This window comes from Danio rerio, chromosome 2 (genome assembly GCF_052040795.2).
Source record: "Danio rerio strain M-AB ecotype USA chromosome 2, GRCz13ab, whole genome shotgun sequence".
NCBI classification, from domain to species: domain Eukaryota; kingdom Metazoa; phylum Chordata; class Actinopteri; order Cypriniformes; family Danionidae; genus Danio; species Danio rerio.
Window position 1 is genome coordinate 52,853,559 of NC_141022.1, and position 12,147 is coordinate 52,865,705.

Consider the following 12,147-nt stretch of genomic DNA (forward strand, 5'->3'; position numbering starts at 1 on the left):
TAAGATTGCAATGATTATTGTTCATTTGATACGGAGCCTTTAATTGTCATGTGTAAGGGATTTATAAAGCATAAATAGTCCTCACTTTGGATTAGGTCGCAAAACTGCAAGAAGTAGAGTTACTAAAGCATTTTTAACATACATAGTAACCATTACTATATGCCTGAATAATAAGATGTAAAAATGTTGATTTTAATAGTTAATTAATCATTTATTACCTCATTCTGAACAATCTTAAAAACCGACAACTACTCTTAAATACAACTGCCGTGTAAATAATGCAATACTTCATTTAGTAATGAAAAATAAATCATGAACGTATGGAAAATAATTATTACGCACATTATAAATATGGTTACAAGCCAAGAATAGAGCATTTGTAGCTGCAGTTTTAAACTGCTTACTAACGCTTATTAATGTAGAGTTAATGCTTAACAGATAATGATTTCACTAGATGCTAATGCTTAGTAAATTATTCATAGTGTGTAGTTATTATAAAGTGTTACCGAAATTGCTTATTAGAAAGTAGTTATAAAAACTATTATGTTTAGAAATGTGTTGAAGAAAATAACTTCTCTGCGTTAAAGGGCAATTGGGGAAAAACTATACAGGGGGGAGGGCAATACTTCTGTCTTTAACTGTATAACTACAAATGCTTGACTGTAAAAAAGGTCGTTATACCTAATGTTGTCTGTTTTGGTCTTCATTTATTTCTGTGTACACTAAATGAATGTTGTTGGAAATTTGTGGCGGACAGAAATAATGATTTCTGACTGCGTTTATAAAAAGAATCATGCTTAATGCTCTTATAATGAGGTTTCCAGTGCTTTCATTTGCCAAAGTAATATACACTATTACAGTGGTTCTCAAACTTTTTTTCATCGAGTACCACCTCAGAAAAAACTATGCCTCCAAGTACCACCATAATGAGCAGTATTGAAATACAATAGCGTAGTAAGCCCAGCAAAGCAGCTACAGCTCTGCACAGTTTAAAAACCAGGCAGATTAACTACTATTATTAGGAGTATTTATTTTATCAGCCACTTTAAACATTATAAATAGTTTAAACATTAACACTGTTCTGTGCTTATATGTGAAAAAACAAACAAACAAACAAAATAAAATGTCAACGTTTAAATTAAAATGAGCTTGTAAAAGTAAAAAATGGTAGGTTACTGTTCTTAAAAAGTAAAAAAAAAAAAAACTGCTGTACTTAAATCTAAATTGTTAATCTGTAGTATCATGACATGTTCATGAAAACGGAAATGTTGCTTGGCTCTTATAAATATAGGCTATATTTCATCATATTCATATATAAACCATTTTTGATAAGTTTTGAAATATATGTTGCATGTACATATGACATATTGGATTATTCTGCGTACCACTAGAAGGCAGCCCACGTACCACTAGTGGTACACGTACCACAGTTTGAGAACCACTGCACTATTCAACTATTTAAAAGTTTTGGGGCCGGCATTTTTATATAAATATACTTTTACTGATTGATCATTGTCATTAAAGATATTTCAAGAATTTACACTTGGCTAATGATTGATTATAAAGCATGTTTGGCATGCTGTCCTGTGAGAGAGCCCTGATCTCATAAGATCCTCGAGGCTGGGGTTCCCTCCTGTTGCAGGGCGAAAGGGGAGTTTGAGTACACGTAGATCTCGAGAACTCCCCTGCTGTAGTAGCTAATGAACAGATAGTGATTGCTCTTAAGAAATAACTACTTACTAGGAGCATGTCTGTAGTACAATAACAACAATTCTGTTTTAAATCAATTATTTTGATAGTGTACCACTAAGTGTTAATAATGATTTAATAAAATGTAAAAAATTTATTATTATTATTATTATTATTAATTCATTTTCTTGTCGGCTTAGTCCCTTTATTAATCCGGGGTCGCCACAGCGGAATGAACCGCCAACTTATCCAGCACATTTTTATGCAGCAGATGCCCTTCCAGCCGCAACCCATCTCTGGAAAACATCCACACACACTCATTCACACACACACTCATACACTACGGACAATTTAGCTTACTTAATTTAGCCAATTCACCTGTACCGCATGTCTTTGGACTGTGGAGGAAACAGGAGCACCCGGAGGAAACCCACACGAACGCAGGGAGAACATGCAAACTCCACACAGAAATGCCAACTGAGCCGAGGCTCGAACCAGCGACCCAGCGACCTTCTTGCTGTGAGGCGACAGCACTACCTACTGCGCCACTGCATCGCCATTATTATTATTATTATTATTATTTTTATTATTATTATTATTATTATTATTATTATTATTATTATTATTATTATTATAACCTTTATTTTACCAGGAAAAAGCACATTAAGATTAAAAATATCTTTACAAGAGCGTCCTGGCCAAGATTAGACAATATACATGTCACAAGGGTTTAACCGGCAAATAAACAAACAAACATACACAAATAACAGGTAACATCATTCATTCACCAACACACACATACAAGGACAATTAAAAACTACTCAAACATCTACAGGCCAATGTTTTTAACTCCAAATCATTTAAAATAATTTTAAAAGTGTACATAGAAACCAATTATTTAAACTGCAACATTGTCTGAGGGTTAAATGATATAAATGGTAATAATCTATCAACAGATTTTATCTTTATTTATATTTCTTGAGCACTAAATGGATTTTAATGGAGTATGAAGCATCATGTGGCTCACCAAAATACATAACTCATTGAACAATAAGCCATGGAATTATATAAATAAATAAATAAAGATTTTATTTTCCTTTTTTAATTTTGCTATGCAATTGCTATGAAATTTTTATGAAATTGCTATGGAATTTAGCTATGAACACTGATGTTTTGTTTTATTTTTGTTTTTAATATTTATCTATTTATTTATTTGCATTTTTTAAATAATAATTCAGCATATTTGCTGTCTCACAAATCAAATTAAATTGCTTATAATTAACTTATTTAATTCATAAAAAAAAAACTGAAATAAATGACAGACAGAAAAAAAAAAAGATTCTCTCATATTCATCTGGTAGCTCTCCGGCATACAAAATTCAAACAGAGAGCTGGAAATAATACACACACGTCCAGCAATTCTCTTCTGAATGAAGCAAAAGTAAGCTGCGTGCAGTTTCCAGTGGTTACGAGCTCTTGGATATTTGTGAAAAACAACTTGTGTAGAAAAAAAAAAGGAATAAAAAAAATCCCATTTGGTTTTGTTAGCGCTCTCGGCATGTCTGGTGTGAAATCTCACTCAGAATTCAGTGCGGTGAATGTGCTTCCTCTAAACTATTTTAAAATCCACAAAGGAAAGCACACTTCAGGCTGACAGGTAGATTGCAGGGCGGCGCGCCGATGTGATCATCTTATTTCCTCAAACATCTTCAAAGAAATAATTTAGGTCGTTTGACAGTTCATGCGTCGTGATGCGCATATTTGCTCTAAATAAAATAAGCTTGACTTGGCCCTCATTTGAATCTTTGGTAACCCTTTAGTTGAAGGGGTGTTCTTGAGGCATGACACACGTGAATGAGATTTTATGCATGCTTATAACAACTGTCATTAAGTGTCATTTGCTCAGTTATGACATTTTAAACGCAAAGATGACATTGTTTGTTATGACAACTTGAAATAAACAAATACATCACAAGCTGTTTTTGTCTTTGTCATGACAACTTGACATAACCAAGACAGCAAAACTTGTCATAAATCTGTCATAAACATGATAAACATGAAACACATTAAAGCCTAAATATTTGCAAATGATACAATTCTAAATAAAAGCTCTCTCTTTTTGTTCATTCATTTATTTATTTATTTATTTATTTATTTATTTATTTATTTATTTATTTATTTATTTATTTATACCTGTTTATTTATTTATTTATGCCTATCTATTTATTGTTTTTATTTATTTATTCAAGCCTGTCTGTTTGTTTATTTATTTATTTTTCATGTTTTTATTTATTTATTTTTTGTAATATGTCAATTTATTTATTTATTTACTCCAGTCTTTCTATTCATTTATTTATTTGTTTGTTTATGTCTGTCTATTTATTTATTTATTTATTTATTTATTTTATTATTTTTTTATTAATGCCGGTCTGTCTATTTATTGTTTTATTTATATATGCCTGTCTGTTTTTGTTTGTTTTTTGTTTGTTTGTTTGTTTGTTTATTTGTTTATGCTTGTCTGTTTATTAATTTATGTTATTTTTTATTTGTATTTATTTTTGTCTGTCCGACTCTTTATTTTAAATGTATTTATTTATTTATTTATTTATTTATTCATTTATGCCTGTCTATTTATTTATTTATTTATTTTATTACATTTTTTATTTACTTGTCTTTCTATTTGTTTATTTATTTCATTATCTATTTATTTATTTATAAATTAAATAAGTTAATTATTTCTGGGGCATTCAAGTTGTTTTTCACAAATATCCAGGAGCTCGTAACCACTGGAAACTGCACGCAGCTCACTTTTACTTCATTCAAAAGAGAATTGCTGGATGTGTGTGTATTATTTCCAGCTCTCTGTTTGAACGTTAAATGCCGTAGAGCTACCAGATGAATATTTCCATGAGCGAATCATTGAAGGAGCGAGAACGACATGCCGGTCTGAGCCACAAAAGACCTGCGGCTGCTTTATAAAGCACTTTCTGCTGAAGGAGAGCGAGGCCAGGACCCCTGAATGTCCTCTCGTCTCTTTCTTTCCTTTATTTAAGAGGACATGCATGTTTTATGAGGACCATCTCACATTGAGTTATCTCTTTCTCTGGCTCGCCTCCCTCTGGGACTGTGCATATGTTGTTTGTTCAGATGAAATGTCTTTATAATGACTGATGAGTGTTTGCTTATTTGAGCTGCAGTTTCTCCATAGGAAGCTCTTGGAGAGTAAAATTAAAGCCTGTTTTTGTGTGTATATGTGTGTTTCTCGCAGAGCCTTATTTTGTGAGTGCCGTTGAATGGGGACCACATATCTACTTTTTCTTCCGTGAAATGGCCATGGAGTTCAACTACCTGGAGAAGGTAAAAAAAGTGTTTGACAGATTTTAGACTTTGTTTTTAGGTTTAGAGTATTTTATGGCCACCAATGTTGCTTTTATTAGATGAATAATGTAGTAAGAACTGTGAAACATTATTTTAATTTCAAACACCTTGCTTCTTTTTAAAATTTGTGACAGCAAAACATATTATATATATACGATTGAAATTAGAATTATTAGCCCCCTTGTATATTTTTCCCCAATTTCTGTTTAAGGAAAAGAAGATTTTTTTTATTTCAACACATTTCTTAACAAATAAATAAAATAAAATTCTTAATAAATAAATAAAATAAATAAAAAAGAATAATGTAAAGCCAAATACAGAGTAAAATTTAGGTAAGTACAAAGAAATTACTATTACATTATGAGATAAAGTACAAATAAACAGAAAAGCTGTACATAAGAAGGAAGAATCAAAGGATTTGACAATATCAAAAGCTAAATTCCAGGACTTAACAGTTTTTGACTGAGCTCCATGTATGCGCAATGTTGAAAGTTCCATACAAATAATGTCCAGCAAAGATAGGCCCCATTGATGTTTACTCATAATATGAGGAGGGATCCAGCGACAGATCAACATTTTCTTAGCAGCTGTGATTGCAGCTCAGAGTAAGTTCTTTTCAACCCAAGCTCATTCTGGAAACGTAGCCCCGCGGACGTTTCTGGAGACCGCGATTTACGTGGCCGGAGGTACGTAAAGGCCGCGTTTAGTTTTTTTCGAGCGAATGCTGCGGGGCGGTGTGGCGCCGCTCCGCCCCTCCTCTACGCGCTTGCCGGCCGACAGCTTTCCCGATGCAATCAGTTTGTCCGCTTAGCTCACAGCGTTGTGTCGGTGGACGACAACCGGGATCGAGTCCGGGGAAGAGCAGGTTCTGGAAATCAGGTTAGACGAAAAACGGAATCCGAAAAATAAGGGCGAGAACGCGGCGGGATCCGAAAACGCGGTCGAAATCGAAGACGAGGGCTTTTGCTTTTTTTTTTTTTTTTTCTGGACTGCTTTTGCGAACCGTCACTCGGGTTTAGGGAAGGAGGAGGAGGAGGAAGAGGAGGGCGGCCGAGTCGGCCGATCCGGCGGCTTTTCACGCAAGAATGGCGCAGGCACGAACGGCGCGCGCTCGCGGATCCGCGAAAACAAAAAACGCTTGAATACGTACCTCCCGGGACGTAAATCGCGGTCTGCAGAAATGTCCGCGGGGCTACGTTTCCACAATGAGCCCGGGTTGGTTCTTTTGTTGCATTGAGTGTGAAATGTTATAAAAATTTGTTTAGGAAAAAGCATACTGGAGTCAGTTCTACATCTTTTCCTAATGTTACAGCCCAAAACTGGCTCGAATATTAACAACAAAGAAGGCTTTAGCCGAACATATGAAAAGAAACAGAAGCTTGAATTAGGAATTTGACGTCCCATCAATACTCTTTAATTTTCATAAATCATATATTTCCAAAAGAGACAAAACATAAAAAAAAAGAATTAAGTAGACAGGTTGGGCAGCTAAGGAAAACAGGTCTCTGACTATCACTGTTTGAAAATGGACAGATCTTACCTACAACTCATGTGAAAGGAATAAAAAACAGGTGAGTCTTCCGGGCCCCTGCTTTCCTTTGCTAAACTAAATAAATAACAAAATGTGACTATGAAAAATAATCCACTACCTGCTACGAAAACAAAGTATCAAAATAAACAAACTAGTTAACACATCAAGAACAAAAAGGTTAACAAGAACAAAACACTAAAGAGAGCGGCATGTAGATGGATCGCCTGGCATGCGGAGCACTGATAGCCAGATCACCTGTGCACAAGCCACCACCGAGCTGAGGGAGAGCGAGAGACTGAGTCGTCATTGCTGTCAGCGGGAATCCCCAGTGACATCACAGGCGTCATCCAATCCATGACAGCCGGGTAGAAAAACTCCACCTGTAACTCAAGCGCAAACCAGCAACAAATAAATATATGAATTAAATAAAACACAGACCCACATAACACCTAACAAAAATTAAGTTTCATGAGCCGACTGAGACCAAAAAGAATGAAGTGCAGGACATTCCTAATAATAATGTAAATAAGTGCCAACTGTCCTCTGTGAGCATAAATTGCAATCTGGGGAAGGTGATAAATGCAAATAAAATAATTTTACAGGGGATAAATAGAGTCTATGCAATAGTTTCCAATGTATCTTTTGATGATTCAGATTTTTTGAGGATGAAATAGTGTCCCGGGTTTGGTCAGAAAATAAAGATTCTACATCTCCACTGATGTCCTTAGATCAAATAGTAGTAATGGATAATGGTTTGTAAGAGTTTTTAAGAAGAGAGGCATATATAAGTGAAGCAGAAGCAACAGATGTAATATTGGGTGTATTTATCTTCCGCAAAGGATGTACAGGGAATTGTGCATCCCAGGGAATGCCATGTGCACAAATCGCAGATCTAATGCTCCTGCTAAACCAAAACAGTCCTTAATGTGTTGAAATTATTTTAGGCCTTTATCATCATAAATATCGCCCAATAATAAATGATTAATAACTGAACTTTCTAATAACTGATGTGTTTTATCTTTGGGCTAATAATATTGTCTTGGGGCTAATAATATTGGTGCAGTAGGTGATTGTCTTCAGAAACATGTTTTGTTGTGCTAGTTGAAAGTCTCTTTAGGCTATCTTTCTGATAGTAATGATTAAAGTAAATGATCTAAATGTGTTTATATGTATTTTTATATTCTGTGTAAGGCATAAGATGTTCATCCAGTTAAAATTTGTCGGGCCGATAATTCCCATAATTCTGATAAGTAGCTCAAACTGTCTGTCAGCAAATGCAGATTTTTACCGTTCACACAGACTGGTCCGCCATTTCCAAGTGCACATGAGAGAGTGACAGCGGTAAAAGCAAAAGCTGAATCAAAACTTTTAAAATCCTGAATCAATATTGAAGTTCGTTTGGCACGATGGAGGGAGAACGACACCACGGCTGAAGTATTTCTTTTAGACAGGTAATGCTCTGTTTTAAAACTAATTTAGTCACGTAGAGCTGATGTAGATTTTGTAGTATTATGAATGGGTTATATGCACAGAAGTGTTGTTCAGCCGCTGAAATCTTTCAGCGAAAGATTGATGTGGCTGTTTTCAGTTTTATAAGGTGCTTTTACAGCATCGATAATGTCGATTTTTATTTAGTTTAACAACAAAACAAGTACTGTAGATAGTGCTATTCTGCCTAGCCCTATTATAGGATCTATTATGTTAATTATTAACATCATCGCTCAACAAGTCTACTTCTTCTTCTTCTTCTGAAGCTGAAAATTCCTCATCAAAATCACTGGAATAAATGATTAAATTAAATGATAATCTACTTTTAAATAATTCTTTTATAGTGCAATAAAATTTTTACATTTTACAGTTTGTACTTTATTTTTGATTTAATAAATTGATAAGCAGGAGAACCTTATTTTAAAGCATTTAAAAATACTACTAACTACTACTACTACTACTATAAATACTACTAACTTTTACTAACTTTTGACCGGTAGTGTATGTCCATCATCTCAAAAAAAATGGTGTTTGTGGTGTTTTGTGACCCTTTTAAGATCAGATGGGGGATCAAGTGATAATTTGGGGGAATCGATCCCCTCAAACCCCCCTGTAATTCGCACTCTGGGTAGAAAAATAAGGGACTGTCTTGGAAAAACAAACTTATCCCTAATGTTAATCTGGCCCTTTGTGTGTGTTTCAGGTGATGGTGTCTCGTGTGGCGCGTGTGTGTAAAGGAGATCTGGGCGGCTCTCAGCGAGTGTTAGAGCGGCAGTGGACATCGTTTCTGAAGGCCCGTCTGAACTGCTCCATCCCTGGAGACTCACACTTCTACTTCAACCTGCTGCAGTCCACCAGCCCCATCATACGCATGCAGGGCAGAGACGTCATCCTGGGGGTCTTCTCTACACCCTCCAACAGGTACACACTCACACTTGCATACGCACACTCATGGAGGCATGCACACATGCAAGCACATACTCAAACACATGCACACTTGCACACACACTAATGCACACACACACACACACACACACACACATACACATACACATGCACATACACAAGCAAACACACTCTCGCAAACACACTCACTCATGCAACCGCAGGCACACACACACACACAAAGTCACACATAATGTACACGCACTCACGCTAACACACAAGCACGCTTACAAAAATTACTCTCACACACTCTTAGATGCGTACACACACACACTCATACATGCACACATTCACAAACACATGCACACACTAACGAATGAACACACGCATGCACACACATACTCACACACAGTCTCAGAAACACACACAAGCAAACTCACGCACACACACACACTTACACACGCACACATGTACATACACAAGCATGCACACACACACATACGCACACATGCAAACACATACTCATGCACACAGTCAAACAAACAAACGCACACGCAAACACGCACACACACACACACACACACACACGGGGGATCTTATTAAATTGCAGTAACTGATGGTTTGCTGTGTTCTGGAACAGTGTGTGTGTGTGTGTGTGCGTGTGTGTGTGTGTAGATGATGAATGTAGATGAGAGTGTAACACTGTTCTGTGGCAGGAGGAACATAAGAGCAAAATCCTTGGGGAAGGTGATTTCCTCAAATCATAGTGGCAGCATTTATTGTTTCAGTCCAGGTTACTGTTATTTATGAAGCACTGGGATGCTGAGGTGTGTCAACATCATGTCAGGGTGTTATTTTACAGCAAAATTACAAAACGTGAAAAAAATTATGTAAAATTTTATTTCATTTCATTGTTTATTTCTGTCTTTTTATTTATTTATAAATGTATGGGTTCATTGTTTCTTAGCTGATTTGAATTGTTTTGAATTTGTAACTAATGCTAAATTGTTTTTAAACAATGCAAATAAATATAAAAACAAACAAAATATATATTTCACAGCTAAAGTAAAAATAAGAAAATTGAGATCTTTATTTATTTAATTACATGAATTATATATTAAATATTTATTTTATTTATTTATTTGTTTGTTTGTAAATTAAATAAGTTTATTATTTTTACCATTTAATTGAATTTGTGTGACAGCAATTATGCTAAATTGTTATTAAATAAATAAGTAAATATTAAAAACTACTTTTAATGATTCTTTAACAATGATTATTTATTTATTCATTCATTAATTTATCTTTTTTGTTCATTTATTTATTTATTTATTTATTTATTTATTTATTTATGTTTGTTTGTTTATTTTTCTATTTATTTATTTTTATTTTAAATCATTCATTTATTTGTTTGTTTGTTTGTTTGTTTTTTGTTTTTTTAATAAATATAGGATGTAATTTTTAATATTCGTTTTTTATCCATCACGATTAGGGAAATATTGCTCTTTAATGGCAAAAAAATATATAATCAAATTTATAAAAAAAAAAAAAATATTGTCAGTTGTCAATAAATATTACTGATTAATATATATTTATGCTGAATATTATAAAACACACATGCACACAATAGGATAAAATTTAGTAGATGATTATGATTATTAAACGTGGTATTAGTGAGGCTAGCAGGGGGCGCTCAACCTGCGTGAGTCTGTGAGTCATAATGCCCCAGTATAGTGAAGGGGACACTGTAGTGTCAGTGAGCGCCGTATTTCATATGAGACGTTAAACCGAGGTCCCGACTCTGTGTGGTCAATAAAAATCCCATTGCATTTCTCGTAAAGAGTAGTGGTGTAACTCCCTCCATCGGCCTTTACCCATCATGGCCTCCCAATCATCCCCACCCATTGGCTTTATCACCATCTGTCCATCTATAGCTGGTGTGTAGTGAGCGCACTGGCGTTAATGTCCCGATGGCTGCCGTCACATCCTTCAAGTGGATGCTGCACACTAGTGGTGGAGTGGGGAGACCTCCCTCTCATGATTGTGATGCGCTTTGGGTGTATGACAATAAATGCGCTATTTAAATACACCTTACTTACTACATATGTGTGCGTACATTTGATTATGTGTGTAATACTAAATGCAATACATCCCTCTGTTATATCTGTACCAGTAAAATGCACCTATTATAGTTGTTATTCTTTTACAGAAAGAGAAAAACATTACTTTTGAGTAATGTGAATGAAAATCACACAAATATTAAAGCAAAAAAATGCACTCATGGTTATGAAAATTACATTTCTTCATGGTTTACTTGATTAATTATGAGAATCACAAAAAACTCTTCTCTGATATTAACAGGCTTGCATTTCTTTGAGAAATAACTGTAATTTCTTCCGCTGTTATCATACTGAAATATGATCTGCACATGTTTTTGTGACATTCACCCAGTAAATGTGTAAAGATTAGGAAATATAACTAAATTGAAAGGAAATGGAAAGCGTCTCAACACGGGCACTTCAGCACGTTCCTCTGTGATTTTGCGTCTTATTAGTGTGTTTTCAGCCCGAGCAGCACCAATGAATCCAATTTCAAGGCAATTTGGATTTTGTTCTTTTGATATTCTGCCTGAAATGTTTCTTTTTTTCGTCTCTCTCGCTGGTAGAAAGACAAAGCGAGGACTCAAGAGAGTTTTATTGTCTCTTGTTTTTAAATTGTGCTATCAGAGATGTTGAGGAATGATATATACACATTTATAAACACAGATCTGTTTTTCCTCTGGGTTGTGAAGGGCCAGTTCAGACTGTGCTGTAGATTTTGCAGTAACAGTTATGACATCTGTCAAAATGTGCAAAGAGGGAAAGAGTCAGAGTGGCAGAAACAGCTGTATACGTTCAGAGAAATCTGCTTCTGCCTGCTGAGAAATCTGATGGTGGAGTGAGTGTATGTTTTTGTTTTGTTTTTTGTTTTGGTTTTTTTGGTTGGGACATTGTCATGATATCAAAAAAAAAAAAAAAAAAATTGTGAGGTATTTTATGATGATATTTGCATGGTGCCTTTACATGGATCTGTAAGTATGTTTATCTAAAGAGTGTGCCGGGGTCTGTAATTGATCTTAAAGGAAAAGGATCAGTTTTATACACTAAGGATTTGTTTTCTTATTTATTTAATTTAAT

The 12,147-nt window shown here is 34.8% G+C and overlaps 2 protein-coding genes across 21 annotated transcripts in view; one reads left to right on the forward strand and one right to left on the reverse strand.

The window, feature by feature from the left end:
* Window positions 1–12,147, forward strand: part of sema6ba (sema domain, transmembrane domain (TM), and cytoplasmic domain, (semaphorin) 6Ba) — a 269,128-nt gene that overhangs the window by 200,035 nt on the left and 56,946 nt on the right. For all 20 annotated transcript variants that reach the window (XR_015477841.1, XR_015477843.1, XR_015477840.1 and 17 more), the window contains 2 exon segments: window positions 4,958–5,046; window positions 8,790–9,007. Coding sequence is in view for 11 of the 20 variants with exons in the window: in XM_087239716.1 (XP_087095842.1) it covers window positions 4,958–5,046; window positions 8,790–9,007 (307 nt within the window). In the remaining 9 variants the exon portion in view is untranslated.
* cactin overlaps window positions 1–12,147 on the reverse strand; it is a 465,667-nt gene that overhangs the window by 113,209 nt on the left and 340,311 nt on the right. The gene's annotated exons all lie outside the window — the stretch shown is intronic.